General features: G+C 44.6%; 1 protein-coding gene across 4 annotated transcripts; it reads right to left on the minus strand.

Annotated features, from left to right (window-relative positions):
* Positions 1–269: 269 nt before the first annotated feature.
* Positions 270–17,938, minus strand: LOC102224773 (BRD4-interacting chromatin-remodeling complex-associated protein-like). Of its 4 annotated transcripts, none has more exons than XM_023352605.1 (14): positions 17,734–17,938; positions 16,616–16,783; positions 14,372–14,417; positions 13,960–14,002; positions 13,548–13,613; positions 11,871–13,400; positions 11,103–11,342; positions 9,531–10,086; positions 9,155–9,273; positions 8,982–9,043; positions 8,706–8,854; positions 8,440–8,534; positions 7,905–8,004; positions 270–4,070 (listed from the first exon to the last, which is right to left on the minus strand). In XM_023352605.1, the coding sequence occupies exons 3-14, from the start codon at positions 14,410–14,412 to the stop codon at positions 3,349–3,351; spliced, it is 3,723 nt and encodes a 1,240-aa protein (XP_023208373.1). In that variant the 5' UTR covers positions 14,413–14,417; positions 16,616–16,783; positions 17,734–17,938; the 3' UTR covers positions 270–3,348. The 4 variants fall into 4 exon arrangements, with proteins under 4 accessions (XP_023208373.1, XP_023208372.1, XP_023208369.1 ...); XM_023352604.1 differs by having other exon boundaries at positions 7,905–8,007; positions 9,531–10,083; positions 17,734–17,937; XM_023352601.1 differs by having other exon boundaries at positions 7,905–8,007; positions 17,734–17,937.
* Between the last annotated feature and the right edge of the window lie 1,209 nt (positions 17,939–19,147).

Raw genomic sequence — 19,147 nt, forward strand, 5'->3', positions numbered from 1 at the left:
CTGGTCTTTTTCTGTTTGTTTTCCATTTTACACACACACAAAAGAATAAAACAGTAGGAGAAGAGAAGACGGGCTTATTTCTTACAAAATCACAGTTTAATAAATAGTTTGTAAAAATGAGTACAAAAGTGGTTTTAACATTTCTTATATGAACGACTCGTTTCAGGTCAAAGGAGTCTTTAGTTGAACCTTTTTTTTTTCTTCAACATTTCTTTTATTTTTACAATCTAGTTCTGCTGAATTAAGGCCTCTTGATTTTGGCATCAGAACAATCTGCTAGTCGAATGTTTTTTTTTTTTTTCTTTTCTTTTCTTCTTCTCTGAAGTTAAGCGTATAGTTATGAGCTCCCCTGGTTTCACAGTTCAGTCAGAAATGCTGAATAAAGCACATTTACAAATAAATAAAATGGCTCAACATGCAGAATCCTTTTATCCGATGATCCAGACGGACTACACATCTAAAGGGCAGTGTTTGACACTGCGACAAGAACAATGGCACATGAGGCTGCTTCCTCCAAGGGGATTCCGTCAATGGTGGAGAGGCCTTGAATTATAACGGAGAACTTTGGGAAATATTTTACCCCAAAAAACAAAAACAAAACAGGAATTCCCCTTAAAGAAGTGTAGCAGTGACAGAGTGCAATCTGTCGTGACATCTTTACTGCATTTTTGCTGAAACCAATGTAGGTTGAGACACTATAAGATCCAGAACATCTGTACTTCTGTTTTTTTTTTTAGCTTAATTTTGTCCTGAAAAGGGACCCGTAAGGGGACATGGCGAAATGATATTCGAACAGGCTGTAAAACGTGGTTCGCCTCAGCTACCAAGTAAATACAATGAAATTCCAGGTTGTAACGTAACAACCTGCAATTTGAAAAAAATATTCAAGGGATATAATTACGTTTTTAAGTCACTGTAAATTTTAGAGAACGAATTTAAAGCTTAAGCCAGCAGGTAAGTGATTGCAAATTCTCCAACCAAGCTAGCTGACTGCCGCTAGCCGCTAACTTCGGTGTTAGCATACAGCCGTGTTTTGTGACGCTCTTTTAAAGTGTCCACCAACACTAGTACATTTAGTTTCAGCACTAAATTACTGCATATTAAAACTTTTTGTTCAATGTGACAGAAGACTATTTAAACACGCACACAAAAAAAGACTCAGACAATTCAAGAAAACAATGGTAAAAAAAAGCCATTTAGCCCCACATTTCCGGATGTTGCCACCATTTTTCTTTTTCTAACACCAAGATGTTACAACAGCTTGAGAAACACACCCTGTCTTATTTGTGGTTACGTTTCACACGAGGAATGTTATACTGACCACACTGTGCTAATTCAAATTTTCAGTCAAGTTGTCTTAACCCCTAATTGCATGGAGTTAGTTTTGTGTAGTTATATTGCAAACAAATTGCAGAGCAAAACGGGACATAAATAATACATCTAAAATACAAATGGGGAAGAGGACACACTTGAGTAAAATTTCACATTTCAATTGATTTAACTTAATACCAAAGAGCAATACTTGTTCCGGATGCTGATAAGATTAATACATCGTTGCAGTTATAAGTTGTAAGGTCAATGACATGCAGTCCTTGTGAGATTTCTGTTGCAGCTTTTAAAGTGAACGGAAATCAACATAAAGCTACAAGTTGTGCTTCTTATTTAGACAAATTTTTTTTTTTTTTTAGATCTGTGATGCAAGATCTCATTACCATTGAAAAGGAGAAAACAACATGTAGAGCCATCTTTTTACACAGTCATAGCCAAGAATCTCTGTAAGTCAAATAGCCGAATATTTGAATGTACATTCTAATGATATGAATATGTTTATATTTCTTAACTGCAAAATAAAGACACAAAAATGACTCCATACATAACATCCAAATTTCTGCAGCGTGTTTTCGGTCCGTTTTATAAGTAAGACAGACGTGTTCCTGTTTTTACAGTTCAATCGTTGACCTTCAAGCTACAGATTAACCTACAGCGAACGTTTTTCTCACATTTTATGAAGAGTTTGCGAAGATCGGATGCAACAGAATTCACATTTTCACAAGGGCTGATTAGATTGTCACAATAACATAAGAAGCTGCAAAGATAAAAAAAAAAAAAAAAAAAAAGCTTAAAGAAACTTTTAAGTGAAGCAGATGATTCGTTGTGTTTTTGGTCAAAGGCTGATGATGCGGAGAGGCTCGAATTCTAGATTTTCTTCTTAGTTTTGGTGTATTTCTTTCCAAAACCGAACATTTCTTATGGTCATTGATGCCAATAAGTCAACCTTAAGCCCTTGAGACATATTAGAAATATTTTCTAAACAGCAAAGGCCCTCATGACGATAAAGCATCTCTCATTTCTGCATTTTTACCTGGGCCCAGTTATTAAACAGGCTCCTTCCTCCTCCTGCACCATCGCGGCTCCCAACAACCCTAACTTATTATTGCTTGCATGTTCATACATACAGTAGGGGAAACTGTTCTAGCCTCCGAATGCAGATGCAAAATTAGCAGTATTTCACAGTTCGACTCCAGTAATGGCCCAAACTTTCAAAAAAATAGCAACAAAACACGACTGCCTAATGTGTTTCCGTGCCCCACCGGGTTCTGTTTGTTTTTGTTTCTTTTTTTTCTATTTTAACGAGGACAGACTCCAGCTTGCGGGAAGAGACACGACGTGGACGTTTGCTGGTGTATTCAGGATGTAACAAGTCACAAAATCTTTGGAGTTTCATTCATTAAGCCAGGATGACGGCGCACGCGGGATTTTTATTTATTTATTTATTTATGCGTGTGTGTGTTCCATCCCGACGCACGAGCCGATGCTTTTACACACACACACACACGCACTCTTCCGAATCCACGCGAACTAATTCAAACGAGAACGCACGCACACCTCACACACTCACTGCATTTCTCAATGCAAAACGCAATTGGCACAAAGTATCAAAATAAATACCCTGGAAGGTTGGCACTATGCAAAAAAAGAAAAAGAAAAAAAAAGCTTCACAATTTTGAAAGAAATCTTATAAAAAACTATTGAATAATCTCAGTCTACTCCATGTTTTATTATCCTCACTATTACTTATATACTATATGCTGATGAAGGTTACACCAGTGTCGTAAACCTCTGAAGGACTTAACTACCACTGAAACAATATAGCTCCTATTCAAATAGACTTTTTTTTTCCACAAACATACATCAAAAATGAAGTATCTAACATCTATCCGACTATAGATAGTGCTGTTGTCTGGTATGCATTTCTTTATAGTGCCTATTCTTTGTTTTCTTCCTTCACACAATCAGTTCAAGCAACATCGCCGTCAACATTTTTGTACTGACCCCTGTGGGGTTACCTCACAGGTGTCCCCCCAGGATGCTGGTGACTGGCTGGTCCAGTGAAGGGCCTGGCGCCGCCCTGCCCGGGGCCACCGAGGGGCCCTGCAGGCGCTGGAGCTCCAGTATGCTGTCTATGGCACTCTGTAGATGTTCGCTGAGGATGTTGTCCTCTTGGAAAGGCAGGGACGCGGGGCTGAAGCGCTGCTCCGGCTGAGGGGACACATCCACCTTGTAGCATTTCAGCTTTGGAGCGCCGATGTCTCTGGTGGCAATCTCGAAGCAAACGTCCTCCGGTTCCGTCATCGGAAGGGGAATCGGAGGCTTTGCTTCGGAGTCGGGCACCGTCTGTGGGACCTGTTCTGCGGCGTTACAGCCAAGAGCGCCGTCGGACATTTCGTCTCCGTACTGGGAATGCCGAGGAGCTCCGTTGGTTGCCTGGGGGTGACGTTCATTGACACCTCCGCCGCCGTTTGTCAGCTGCCCCGTGTGGTCCCTCTTGAGTCCCGGATCGCAGGCTGAGTTGTGGATCACTTTGCGAGAGCCTGACTCCTGCTTGATAGTGAGTCTTAGAGCTCCACGTGAGCTGGAGCGGTAGGTCTTCAGTCCTGGGGGTCTTTCGGTCAATCGTGCCCAGGCTGGCGGGGAGGAGGGGCTGCTAGAAGAGTGTGCGTGAGAGAAGCCAGAGGACTGGGCACTGTGAGGGGAAGACGCTGACGTCACCAAAGATGTCATAAACGTTTCTGGAAGGAAGAAAAAGGGAGTGATTGAACAATGTGATCAGCTAGTTTTGGGTACTTTCGCAGATGGTAGTGTCGCAGTCCTCAACATTGGCTTTGGTCACAAGAACGGTCTTAAGACCACATGCGCAACGTCTCGATCTTGTCTTGGACTTGCTGGATTCGCGATTCTTTCTCAAGACCAAACCATCAACATGCTTTATTGTACCCGAGTTTAAGATTCTTTCTGCATTCAAATGCAACCAATAATGTTTTTGCTACTTTGCAAATTCAATGCTAACACCTGTCCTTCTATGTACAGAGTGAGAAAGTAAGAGGGAGAAATATTTTCCAGTGCAAATATTCAGATGTTTATTTTTTTTGTTTGTTTGTTTGTTTGTACAACATGCAGTGGAAAGTCAAGTCCTCCACCTTCTCACTGTCAGTCACTTAACATTTAGCTGGATCTATCCGTTCTTCAGAGTTGCCTGTTTAATTTGTCACCAGTTAGTCAACTTCTTTCAACGAGTGATCTTTAGTCAGGTGTATGCAAAATATGAATTTCGGTTCACTTAAATATTGTAGCAGAGTAAGCTAGTCTAGGGATTACCTCGCTAATGAGCTTCCACAAGGAGATTTACAGACAAGTACATGTTTTGTAATATACCACCAATGACTATATACCGTATTTTCCGCACTATAAGGCGCACCTAAAAACCTTCAATTTTCTCAAAAGCCGACACTGCGCCTTATAATCCAGTGCGCCTTATATATGGACCAATATTGAGCCACAGCAGGTCTCACAACTACGGTAAGCAGTCGCCGACTTCATTTTCCCCCGTAGAAGAAGAAGTGCGCGGTGCACGCTGGGTTTTGTGTAAAGACCCCAAAATGGCTCCTATTAAGAGACACGCTGACGACGCAGAGTTTAAGCTCAAGGCGATCAGTGACGCAGTAAAACACAGGAATAGAGGAGCAGCGAGAGAATTTAACATGAACCAATCAATGGTTATAGCGGAAGTGGATATATATTGTGATTGCACTAACGTTTGATTTACTGTAACAGTATCAGACTGTTTTTTACATGTTTATTGAATTGAGGAAAAGTTCCCCTCCACTATATGTTACACCTTGCTGTTGTTAAAAGATAAACTGTGTCACAAAAATACCACGTCACTGATTTTACCTCGGGGAAAATAATAAAACAGCTGTTTATTCATTTTGGGAATGAATGGAGTTTTCAGAACACTGGTTTGTAATCTATTAATAAAGTTTGACTGACCTATCTGACTGTTTTGTTGACATTCCCTTTATCGCAGTTCCATCTAATGGATGCATAACGTAACCCCAGCCTCTACTGTAGCGTCTATTCCACAGGTGTCAAACTCCAGTCCTCGAGGGCCGCTGTCCTACAGTTTTTAGATGTGCCACAGGTACAAAACACTGGAATGAAATGGCTTAATTACCTCCTCCTTGTGTAGATCAGTTCTCCAGAGCCTTAATGACCTAATTATTCTATTCAGGTGTGGTGCAGCAGAGGCACATCTAAAAGTTGGAGGACACCAGCCCTTGAGGACTGGAGTTTGACACCCCTGGTCTATTCTATGCGCCTTATAATGCGGTGCGCCTTCTAGTGCGGAAAATACGGTATATATATAAATATATATATATATATTTTTTCACTTTTCTGCAAAATTCACCAACTGCATAATTCTTGTTAAGTAGTAAGTAGTGTAAGATAAGTAGTATTTCAAAAGCGCAGAAGAAATCTTGTTTTTTTAATAACAACAAATATTTGTTGTTAATCTGTTGCTAAGAGATGAGTGTGTTTTCTGGTAAGAAAGTGCCACAAAGTTAGCATCTGATTTATACTTTTGCAAAAGTAAAAGTCAGAAGGTAGTACATTAGCACAAACATTAGCAGTGTAATATCCCCCACTACTGGGGGGCAGTGCACAGCCCACCTTAGCAGTAGCCTTTTCCCTAAAATAAGCTTTTTAGCTATTTTGTTTATTAGCCACATTTAGCACACTGAATGGAGGAAGCCAATGTAAGACAACGTGCTAGTTATACCCCACATGCCACTGGCAGCATTTAGGCTAACATTAGCATTTTAGCTAATTTTAGCTTATGCATGTTTAGCTTGTCTTGACCACATTTCTACCAGACACTTTTTCCAGGTCTTTGACTCTGTCCCATCTTTTTAGTTACTGTATCATTTTATTAGAAGAAGACATGCTCTAAAACCCAGGCTGCATGGCGGTGTAGTAGTTGGCACATTTGCATCAAGCTTCGAATACCGACCTTGTATCTGTCTGCATAAAGTTTGCTTGTTCCCACCATGAATGTATGGGTCACCAGGTGCTCTGGATTCTTCCCACAGTCCAGTAAATATGAGTCTTAGGTGAATGTTATATTACTCTAAATTGCAGGCACGTGCATAGGGGAGGAAGGGGGGCTTAATCTCCTACCACTTTTATTCTTGATGCCCTGAGTGCCCTTTTTGAGGTTTTTTTTTCCAAAAAAATGTTTTTCTATTTTTTTTTTTATTTGTATGTCAGAAGGCCTGCTTGTGCCCCTCAGCAATAATATTTAGCTAAATATAATAATAAGACACAGTACTGCAACTGTCACTGCAAGTCACCTCAAAGCCCCGGATCAATGGTCTGTGTTACAATTAAACCATTTCTAGGGGCCCCTGAGTGTCTGGAGGCCCCTGAGTGTCTGGAGGCCCCTGAATGGCCCCTACCAGCAGCTACCGAGTTTTCTTTGCCTTGATATCTCAGTCTTATAATTCTAGGTCTCAGAGGTTTAACATCAAACTATTATATAGAGTTAAAACCCTTTTGAGTTTTTTGAAATATAAATCAGTCTGCAGCCAGGTTGTTCTAGAGGTTAAATAGATATTATTAGGGCTTAATTAGTAAAATGGCAGCAATTTTTTTTTTATAACTTCATAACCTTTGACCTTCTCTCTGGTCTGTTTAACAGCTACAGTCTCAGATCAGCTCAGATCTCCAGGACTGTCAGCAGCAGAAACAGAAACTTTATATCTGTTGGGGAAAATATAGACTAGATTTGCTTTGCATTTCCCCGCATGATGACAATAATATAGTAGGATCCAATTAGATTCTTGATTAATTTGGGTTGTTGCTATGTTGTTGTACGGAGTTTTAAGATCTTGTTCAATGTGACCTTTTTTTAAACTTTGAGCCCCCGTCCCTCCGCAGGTCTCTGCACACGCATATCTAAAGGCTAAATTGCCTTTAGATATGCGTGTGTGTGTGTGTGTGTGTGTGTGTGTGTGTGCTTGCTCTTCCTGCCCTGTGACGGACGGGCGTCCTGTCTAGAGTGTCACCTGCATCTCGCCCAATGCCTGAGTCTTGCTGATCTCTTGAACTTCATTCATCACTCTGCTGTGATGAATAGGACGTAACACATGGGAATGTCGTCCAATAGTTCCAATTCTACATGAGATGTTAGGTTTAGATTAACAATAACTTCAGAGCCTAGCATCAGCCAGGCCTGACATTTAACAGCTTCCAAGAGCCCCCTTCACGCTTTCTGCTTCTTGATTACCATAAAAACACCTTTAATTTCTCCTTAACTTCATGTTAATGTCATCATGATGCCCTCCTCAGCCTCCCCACTGACACGTCTTAATTACTCATTCACACCTGGGAGCTCGACTGGAGCAAAACATGGAGGTCAAGTGCAGTGCCCTGAGGCGCCACTCTGATTATCTAGGAATTTTTAATGTTCTCATACCAGCTGGATACTGTATCCTTTTTGCTCATTAAGAACATCCCTTGCATTATTACTAGCCCCTCACCCGCGGACCGCTTGTGAAAACACTGACCTGGATCTTTGCGAGCCCGCCGTCTCTCCTCCGCCAGCGTGTACCTCTCGGCCTGGAGGAAGAGACGCTCCAGCATCACCATCTCTGCCGACGGACTCTCCTGCTGTGGAAACCGCAGTTGGCATGTCATGTCATCAGTCGTGGAGGTACGGAAGTGGGAGGGGAAACTGTTTACAAATAAAAATCTGGATAGTGTGGTGAGCTTCGCAGAACCCCCGTTTACTGGAGTTACAGCGTCTTGTGAGCACAAATAAAGGCTCTAGATCAGGGGTGGGCAATCCTGGTCCTCGAGGGCCGGTGTCCTGCCAATCTTAGATGTCTCCCTGGTCCAACACACTTGAATCCAATAACTCAATCACCTCCTAAGTGCAGTCAAGTTCTCCAGAGTCCTGCTAATGACCTCATTATTTGACTCAGGTGTGTTGAAGTAGAGATGCATCTAAAAGTTGCAGGAGACCAGCCCTCTAGGCCTGGAGTTGCCCACCCCTGCTCTAGATGTTCTGAGGTGGTGCAACGTTACCGTGCTATGGCTCACCTGGGTTTCCTTAACCAATAGCTGCCTGTATTTGTTGACCATGTCCTTGGTGCGTTTTAGCAGGAAACCAGATACAGAGTCAAACTCCTGATCCACTGTTGAAAGAGAAATATGTCATTTCCAGGTGAACGTGGACTGCTCAGTATTTTTACTGAAAGCAAAAAATATTTTAAAAAATGGAGAAAACCTCTCAAAATAGTGACTAAAGAAACAACAAATGGTTACTTCTTGGTCTTTTCAGACTTTACAAATCAATGCTTGTGAACCTAAGCTGAAGTCGTCTTGAGTGGGCAGGTGACCGGCGCAGGTGTGGTACGGCAGCAGGCGTCTAACGGCGTCTTTCAGAGTGGCGAACGCCGGCCGGGTGAACGGGTTCTGCACGGCTCCGTGGTCCAAACAGAGCTGCTGCTGGAATCTGGAGAAAACGACGAGATCTCAGCGTGACCGTCCACGGTGACGCCGAAAAGGTTCACCTGGCAGCTGGTTTGTGAACAAACGAAAACTACGTTCACTTTTGAACGACGTTTTGTGGGAATTCTTACCTGTGTCTGCGCGTTGCTGGTGTGAGCCTCTCCTCTCGCTGCAGTTCCAGATTATCTGCCAGCTGATAAACAAGTTTTCAGTTAAAAGAAAAAAAGACAACTTGGACTCAAGCGTGTATTGAATGTGGAAGGATTGAGACTTTGCTGTATGGTTGTCATATTAAGTGTTGCACCTTTTTGCCGCTGTGCTGGACGGAGCCACACTGGTTGGGAGGCCCCTGAAGTCGATCTGCAGGAGAGGGTGGATGTACATTGAGAGTGTAGCTCTTACTCTCCAAGGCAGCTGTGGGCTCTGGTAAATGACATGATGACAAAGATGACAAATCAACAGCCATAATAACACTGGTCTGATGTAAGCTAATTACAAATTATGTTAATATGATAGTTAAGTCTTCACACAGAGTAGCTTAGGAAAGCATCTGGTTTGGGGGACCCCAAATGAAAATCTACTCAGGGCTCCAAAATGTTTTGGGCCGGCCCTGACGATACTATGTCTGAGTACGCTTTTTTTTCTTCTTTTTAATAGAAAAAAGCTGCGGTTGAACTCACTGTTTTGTGTGTGCTGTTGGACAGCAGAGTCGTCTCCCTCGTTGGAGAGAGAAGCGGGCGCAGTCTGCTGCTGAGGCACCGGGACGCTGACATGCAGAGGGGACGGGCTGCGGCGGGCGGGAGTGCAGCTCGAAGACGGGGGCTGGGAGACGGGGGGCTGCACCTGTCCGGGAGGCTGGGAGACACTCTGGACATTCGCCTGGGTCTCCGCAAATAAGCTTTGCGGGACGTGGTACTGGACTGGAGCCTCCATGTGGGCCTGGGAGGCCGACGTCTGAGGCCCAACAGGAGGGGAGAACGTCGCCGGAGCTGGTCTCGCGGCGTCCTGAACCAGAGACGGGGAGCAGATCATCGTCGCGTCTTCCGGTTCCGAGGGATGCGGGGAAACCTCACAGTGCCGGCCGGAGATCACGTGAGCGTCCGGTTCAGACGCGGCTCCGCTCCGGGGTGGACTGGCTCCGTCGCTGCCAGCCGGGGAGGTGAGGGGTTCAATCGGAACCACTGGCAGATCTCCGACCAATAATTCAGATGGGATGGGAGAACTAAGCGCTTCCTGCTGAGAAAACCAGACCAGGATTTAAGCCAAATGTGTGATATAAGACACTAATACTCTGAACAAAGCTATTCCTTCTAATTTAGCTTATTATACACAACACAATTGCAGTTTTAAATCATATTTTCATTTTTCTAATTATTTTGCTCGTCTAATATAAAACGTGTTGACAAAACACAGAATGCTTACACTTCAAGTGTTTGACGGGGTTCGTTCAGGTGCTTGAAATCCTTGAATTTCATTGAAGAGTTTTAAAGGTTTAAACATTTCTTGATTTCTCTATGAAGTCATTGAAAGCGCTTAATATTTAATTTGCACGCTTTTTGAAATGCAAGTACTAAAAATGACTAAACTCCAGAAAACTTAGTAGGAACATTTTTAGAGATTTTTGTAACTTTCTTTTTATATTGTGTCTGAGATTTTGAGATAAAAAAAAAGCAAGGAAATTTCTAAGCTTGAAAAGTTGAAGATTGCCTGTAAAAACTTGTTTCAAAAGTCAAACATTTCCAACGTTTGAGAATTTTTGGGGGGAGAATTTCTAAGATTCTCAAGTAAAATCTTGAGATGTCAAAATTTTCAAAAATTTTCCTTGCAGAGTTTTAACATTTGGAGTCCAGTGTTGTTGTAATGTCACTGTCTAAGAGAGAGACATTTCAAAACATAAAGTTTTGCTGCATTTTAATTTAGCCTGTCCCTGGAGCTGCAGAATGTAAAATAACATTGCAAGACATTATTAACGACAGTAATGATTGTATGTTATATGACATGTTACATGTTATACATGTTATATGACAACGACGTGATATAATAGTGATTTGAAACAGTATTTTTTAATTCATTTGTACTGTTCTTATCTCCAGTGTGGCACTGGAAACTGCTTGAATTTTACTGTGGAAAAATGAATCCTGTTCTTAGGAGCTTCCTTTTCTTCATGTACTTCCTGCGCTGCTTTGAGCTGGTCTGTCACCCAGAATCCCCCCCACAAAACAAAATCTACAGAAGACGTCGCACGCACTGACCTGTGGCATGTGTTGCATAAAGTCCTGGCTTTGACTCATCGAGTGGGCGACCTCTTCCACGACTTGGCTGAGGTCTGCTGAGGGCATCAGGAGCTTGGGCGTCTCCACAGCTGCTTCAGGGACATGAGGAGGCTCAGGTGGGGGCTGTAAGACCGCAACCACCTGAGGAAGAGGAGGAGAGGACTGGAGCCCCGCAGAGCCGGGCTGCACAGAGATGTGCTGGACCACGTGTCCAAAGGGCTGCAGGAAAGACGCACCAAAGTTAGGACCCAATTCTCTTCGGTTCAAATGAAGAATAAAGTATGCCTTATTGGGGGTGCAACTTTTTCACTTCCGATACGATACGGATATTGCAGCTTTGAGAATTGGCCGATATCGATACGGACCCAATATGATCTCACCATGAATCATACATTATTTTGTAGTGTGGAATGTCAGAGAATGCCTAACCATGTGATATTACTCAGAGAACAAAAGTCAACAGTAACAGGCATGAGAACAGCTGAGCCATTTATTGTTAACCAATGGGTCTGCATGCGGAATACAAACATAGAAAAGACGATGCATGAGGACTAATTGCTCGAGTGGAGTGTTTCTAACAGCGTGCTTTAGATGCAGGCTGATATATTCTGACACTCATTTTTTTAGCCGATATCGGACTAATTTCCGATATCAATATTGGATTGGAACAGGCCTGGGTAACCATAGTGAAACACTATGCATAGTCGTCATGTTTATCTTCAGAGTGCTAAGATGCTAAGAGCTCACTTTTTGTAGCTGGTGGAAAGCCTCCTCTGAGCCGCTCCTCTCCTCCTGAACAGGCCTCTCAGGCAGCAGCACCACCGAGGCCCGCTGAAGGCTCAGCTGCCCGTCTGTCACTCCCGCCTGTGGAGCTGCAGCCTGAGCGGCGAACGGCAGTCCCTGAACAACCGAGGGGCCGTTGACAATCGAGATGGAAGTGAGATCCTGGGGAAGCACCCCTGAACTGTTGATCAGGGTGATGTGGTTCCCAAGAGCAGGACTGTGGACCAGGGTGGCTTGTTGCCCCTGCCCTCCTGCGGCGTAAGCTCCAGCCAGCTGTGCTGGCATCTGGAAGACGGTGGCGGGGGCCGGCTGCAGCTGCAGAGATCCTGAAAGCACAGTGGCCTGGCGGAGAGCTAGCTGCCCTGTAGGAGTGGTGAAGACTGGGCTGAAGTTCAGCTGTCTTCGGGGTACGGTTAGAATCTGAGAGCCATCCACAAGCTGCCCAGTGGAGGCAGCCATGCCGTGAACGGAAGGGCCTTGATGACTGGGGGTAAGGAGAGGCTGCACTGCTCTGGCAGGCTGGGAGATTGTGACGGGACACTGGCCCGGAAGAAGAAACTGGTTCTGGCCTTGGAAGAGTCCCTGAGGCTGGAGCACGAATGAGCCGCCCTGGTTGACCAGCTGCAGGCTGACCGGCTTGGAGAGCTGCTGCGCCGGCTGCGGCTGTGGAGCTACGGTCTTTTGGCCGGGAGCTTGGGACAGTAAGATGTTGGACGAGGCAGTCGCCGGGACGAACGTGAGACCAGAGGTCGCTTTCTGCCCCGAGGGCTTGGGGCTGATTTGCACCAGCCTGGGCTGGATGCTGATGGGCAGCTTGGGCTGGATGGGGAGCGGGGCACGCTGCAGGACGATGCCCGGCGCCGGCGCCGCTGTGGCTCTGAGAGTCGGGTTGATGAGGGGCCGATTGGGGACACCAGGCACTGCCTTGTGGATGATCATGCTGGAGCCTTGAGCGGGACTCAGGGAGAAGGAACTGTCTGGAGACGGAGCAGGAAACACATTCCCAGGCAGGAGTCCCATCAGCTGAGCCGGGGTGGCCGGTTTTAGTGATGGGCAGCCCGGTCCCACTGCCAGCAGGGAGGGCTGAGGAGGCTCCACCGCGGCTTGGGTGTCTCTGGGCAACGTCGGGGCGACGGGCAATGTGACAGACTTGGGTATGAACGGCACAGCAGGTGGAGAGAGGAGAGGAGTGGGGGGATAGAGGGACAAAACGTCTCCTGCTTGCGCCAGTCCTGCTTCCAGGGCCATGGTCTGCTCGGTGATTTCAGCCTCCTGCAGACTCTGCTGGAGGATATCACAAGCCACCTCCGCCTCCCCCACTTCCTCCTCCTCCTTCGCCTCACATCCAGCCTCGGCAGGTGGCTGCACAGCTTCCGGGTCCTCTGCGCCCTCCGGAGAGGACAGCAGAGCCTCCTCCAAGAAGGACAGGTCCACACAGCCAGGTGGAGGCGTGTCCGTGCAGTCCCTGCTGTCTCCCAGCAGAGAGACGGGACTCTGGAGGAAGAGACACGAACAGAAAGAGGGTTATTGTGTGATTAGTCAGCATTCAATAGCAGTCACGAAATGGAGAGAAAACCATCGATCTCCTGGGGGTTGATGCTGGTTGTTGTGTCGCTGCTGGCTGCACATCCAGACACTCACCGGGGCATCTGTGAAGAGGGAGGGCTCCCCAGAGGAGGAGCTAATGAGCAGGTCTTCAGTCTGCAGCTGGTGAGACAAAAAAACGAGTCAATTTCAGTTTTGGTCGCCCAAAACTGAAATTTTGGGCGACCGGAAATTGTTTGTTGGGGGAAAAATGATTCAGCTTTACTTTCTGACTCTCCGTTAACCATCTGCCCTCACACAAACACCACCCAAATCTGACTCTTCATTAGCATGATTGCTGCAGCTAAATACCAGTGCACACCGCACTTTTCAGATTTATTGTTGAGAGAACGTTTGAGAGTCTTCTATCCACTTTCTGTGGCAAAATCCACACAAAATCCTAGAAGAGTTTGAAGGCTGTGGTTGTAGGATTTAAGCAGTTTTTGGGTCTCTGTAAATCACTTCTTACCTCACTGGTTCCATGAAGGAAGTCATTCAGGGCTTGGGGGTCACTGCAACAAGAGAAGGAGAACAAAAGCACCGAAACTGATGAAACCTATGCGGATATTTGTTTTCATACATTTTCAGAGAGCGGGCTCGAGCACGAAGCTCTCCTTAGCATGTTTGTCTCGTTTTTCCCATTACAGTCACCATTTTGATTCATGATCTGCATGTAAACGTTACGTACAGGAGTCAGTAAGTCGCCCCTTCTTTTTTTTTTTTTACGCATTTTGTCGTGTTTTGCAGGATATTTTGTTGGAAATGTTGTGGTTCTATTCATGCTTTTTTTCCCCTTTGTTTGCTTTGAAAGGCAAAGAAGAAATGAAAGAGCGCTGGCTTGCTTGCTAGCTACAGGATGTAGGAACAAACTAGAAACTTACCACAAAACATCAAGTAGACAAGTCCCATCTTCATCCTCCATGTCAGCTGAGAGAGAGATGAAGAATTATTAATACCAGCACTTCATTTCGTTACAATATTGTTCTTAAAGTTCCCCTGATATTTGTCCGAATAATTCTTCTGATACCGGGATAAAATGCATTTGATCCAGACTGATGCTGCTGTCCCATCCACATCACCTGATGATTACACACTTGTCTCTTTAAAGCGCCCCGCCCGCCGTTTCTTGCGTAATTGTAAATTGAACATGGCTGACGTCACAAACCCATTTCCTACAGGCACAGAACATCCCCAGCTTGGAATTGCTTCCTTTTTTTATGGCAACACATGAGGCAAAGTCTCACCGGGGGGGAAAATAAGATGCAGGACAAAACAAGACGTCTGCGCTGTCGAGTTTTGTCTTTCGTAAAAGATGAATGTTTCAAATCATCATCATCATTATCAAAACAACAACTAAGTGAGAAAAAGAAAATCTGAGGAAATACAAAAACATTTTTTAGATAATTATTTCATTTTTAAAGGGAAAACAGCTATCCAAACCTATATGTGTAATTGCCGCCCTTGAAAAAAACAATGATTTAACTGTCATTTATCCCCTTTTTTCTGATTTACCTTCGCTATAGCCACACCCAGACCTGAATACATTTGTTTTTAGCCCTCTTTGTTCCGACTGTGACCATTTCAATTCTGAGGTTAAGTCCGCTATATGTCAGTAAGTCCATTAATGTGGAATAATCCAGCTGTTCCGTAAACAAGGAGCGTCAGGAAGATCAGGGACCAAAGCAGAGGGCATCAGGGAGGAAGTATCGGAAAAGTTTAAAGCAGTTGAGCAGATCCAATTCAGGTGCAAGAATAGTTGACAAAAGTCGTGCGATTGACAGATTTGGCATTTATGGAGGAGCGGCAACCTGTAAAAAGTCTAGTTTACAGCTTTTCATGAGTCTTTTAAGTTGGGAGCATCATAACGTGGGGATACGTTTTCTCCAGAAGACCTGCAGTTTCTAGCACGTCACATTGTTCCAAAAATGTCTGATAAATGACGGCCTCCAGCAGGTGCTTTCTCTGTGCTAACATGGATCATTTTCCTCACCGGGAACAATCAAAGCACATGGATGGATGGAGCCTAACACAGGAAGGAAAGCTAACACGGATAAGCAATAGACTGGATATTTCCTCAAAGTTTGGCCTTCCAGCAAGAAAACAACTAAGAACATACACCCAGAGCAATGGAATGGTTTGGATCAGAGCATGGCCACGTGTTAGAACGGCCCAGTCAAACTCCGGCCATAAATCCAATTGAAAAATTGCTGCAAGCTGCTGTTTACAAATGCTCTCTGTTGAATCCTCCAGTGTGACATAACTTCACACGTTCAAGATTTTACATTAAATCATTAAACAATTTAAAACACTGTATAATGAAATAGTAAACATTAATAGGAGAAATTGTCTTGACATATACTTTGTTCTGATTGTAGTATTTTTGCATCAATATTATCTTACTAATAATACTATTAGTAATACATGGGAAGATAGAAGGAGTAATACTTCTAACCTCTCCTTTGAACGTTTATCATTTTATGTCATTTATAACGTTCAACCAACATCGAAATCAAATTTTCATTGGTTAAAAAAGGGGGGGAAAAAGGTAAAAGTGCAAATATGCACTAGTTGTGTTGTGTTGGTTCGCCTTCCTGTGTAACTCCGTTTGAAAAGAAAAAAAAATGTCGCTTACGCCACGGTCCGGGCTTTCTCCCCTTCGGTTGAATTATCTCCGGTACCGAGCCAATGAGCGAACAGAAGAACGATGACGTCGATTTTCTGCGCCGTTTGAGAATTGAAGTCTGCTTGAAGTTTTAGCAATGGAAGCGGGGGAGCCGTTCAGTCCGTCTTCCAGTAATTATTGGATTATTGAATTAACATCAACAGTCGCCTCCTTCGGCTTTTTGTAGAGCAAGATGGTTGTTTACGCCGAACTGGTGCATTAAAGTCAATTGGTTACAATTTCAAATTTCAAACTGCGATCGTGTACGGTTTAAAGGGAAAACAACGGGGTTGCCGGGAGGAAAATCAGCAAGAAAATGTAGGAATAAACATATTTTGATTCCTGAATACTTTTCTGAATCACAGGTTTGGAATTAAGCGATGAAAAAAAACAAAAAAAACAATTAATTATCCCAACAACAACAACAAAATCTGCATGTGGGAAAAGGATTCGCCAAACATACTTTACATGTGAGAGGCCCCATGCAGAGCGGTCGAGCTGAGTTCCGGTGGTGGCTTCATGGGAAGCTGTGGCCGCTCTTCGGCGCCTGGGGGCGGGCGGGTACCAGGCCGAGGCGGCGGAGGAGGGACGGAGCCGAGACCTCTCTCTGCTGGGGCATCGCTGCGGGAGGCTGCATGTGAGGAGGGCACAGACAACACAGCACACGCCGCATGCTGCCAGGTCACTCCGGGTTACCACAAACAACACACCTTCCTCTCAGGAGAGAGGCAGACATTACGATCGATGCGTGATTCATCAGTTTTCTGGCTCCAAATCTATAGCCACAATAAGCGTCATATTTCTGATTATTGATTACGCCCGAGGCTGATGGGGAGGGAGTGGAGGAGGAGAAAACAGAAGCTATTGTTGTGGCAGATCAGAGCGGCTCAGCTGTAAATAGACGGCTCCCCCTGCGCCTTGGATGTGACTTGTCCTCTCCTCATGGTTGTGGAGGGGGCTGGGGGGGAGCAGGGTCGTAAAAGGAGCAGCAATGTGGAACATCTCTGCACAGCGCCATCCTGATCTAACATTACTCACTGCCTTGCGCCCGATTTCAAGGTCTTCTCCCTCTCCGACTCCGCCGATCGCGTTTGTTTACAAGCAGACAGCCGCATTAACACCCCTCCAGGTTCCGCATCGCCCAGTGAAATCCAGGCGCACCGACCCCAATCATCCGAAACCTGCAGCGGCAAGAGCCCCGCTATTCTCTGGCCATAACCAGGACCCGGGAGCCGCTGATGTAGGTTACGTAAGGTGATGTGGGTTCATGTTAAATTGATGTCCGAGACGATGCGAGACGCCGAGCCCGCCGTTTCTTCCAATCTCCCTCCCTTTCACATCATCACCATTATTGTTATTATTATCATTATTATTATTTAAGATACACATATTTTCTCAGTGTGAGTCCACGGCAGCTGACGCCTGCTGTAAATCATATCGCGGTAACAAAAGATGCCTTGTGTTAAATGTCTCCTCTCGCAGTCAGCCCCGAGCGATTCGCTTCTCGTCGGGTCGCTGGAGTAAATTCCGCTATTAAAAGAATAACCAAGAGAGAGGAAGGAGAAAAAAAAACACCCTCACCCCTTCTTTGTGGTTTATTGTCCTGTCAAGCGGGCCTCTGCGCCATCGATTCTCACTCAGCGGTCTTTTCAGATGCTAAAAGGAGGAGAGGGGGGTGGAGGAGGAGGTGGTGGTGGTGGTGGGGAGGACAGGGTGGGATGAAGGAGGGAGGAGGAGGAGGAGGAGGGGAGTGGTAGGGGCGCCGGAGTGGGTGTGAGAAAACAGACTGCGATCACAACACAAAGGTAGGGGGACAAAAAGAAAAAAAAAAGCACACGCGCGAGAGGAGGAGGAGAGGATCCAGCTTTCGGTAGCGCGAGCGCAGGAGGAAGCGTGGCCGTCTCCTGCGCCTCGTTAGGCGGACGCGCGCGCTTCGCCCGGTGCCGGCGCGTTTCTTCACGAGGCTCGCGGGTCTGTTTTAAGTTCGTTTTATTCATTTATTTTGTCTTTTTCTTTAATCCTCTCACGACGTGAAACTTACACGCGCATACCGCCACACTCCGACAGACGCGGAATTTGTGGGAAAGTTAATTGAGGTGAATTTCGAATTAATCTAAAGTTTATTTAGTACGAAGTAAATTTTCAAAATAGCACTCCTACAATTTATTTTACTATCATTTCTAAAATATATTAGATTTTTAGCACGCTTAAGAACGAACCAGTATGTTTTTTCTCCTGGGTTACTGAGTGTTTTCAGGAAACTGCCTCACAATAGCTGAAATGAGATTAATACAAATCGATAGAAACAATGGGAAAGGCTGTCAAGAATGTGTAAAAAATATATTTGATAGCTTGAACCATTTTAAGTATCGAGTTGAAAAATGCATCGAGAGGGACCACCAAATGGGCTGAAAATCCAAACTTCCGTACTCGGACACACATCTGGAAAAAGCCAAGTGGAATTTGAGTAAAAGTTAATTACGGCCCTAAAATAATCCATGCCTGTTACTTAAAGTGGTTCATGTTTTTAAACACATGCTTAACAGGTCTCTTCCATTGTTGTTTTTATTGATTTTTTTATTAATACAATTTTTTAACTTTATTTCTTCTAAGTTATTCTCCTAAAATCACTCGCCAAATAAAGTACCTTACAAAAGTATTTGCAACGTTTTATCACATCTTGCCACTTGCCAACCACAAACTTCATTATATTACCTTGTAATAATTACGAACCAGGTAGAAGAAAAAGAATATCTGGTTTAAAACGTTTCAAATAAAAATCTGAAAGGTGCGGCATGCATTTGTATTTAGCCCGATTAAATTAAAACTTTCACTTTGATCTAATCCTGTTGCTGCATTTTGCCCTTTATTTTTGCTCCTTCCATGTTCCAGTCAGCTCTAAGCGGTTTCCCTCGCTCTGTTGAAAAAAAAAAAAAAAGCATCCCACCGCAGCATGATGCTGCCACCACCAAACGGGTCATGTTCGAAGTGCTGT

This window comes from Xiphophorus maculatus, chromosome 19 (assembly GCF_002775205.1).
Source record: "Xiphophorus maculatus strain JP 163 A chromosome 19, X_maculatus-5.0-male, whole genome shotgun sequence".
In the NCBI taxonomy this organism is placed as follows: Eukaryota; Metazoa; Chordata; class Actinopteri; order Cyprinodontiformes; family Poeciliidae; genus Xiphophorus; species Xiphophorus maculatus.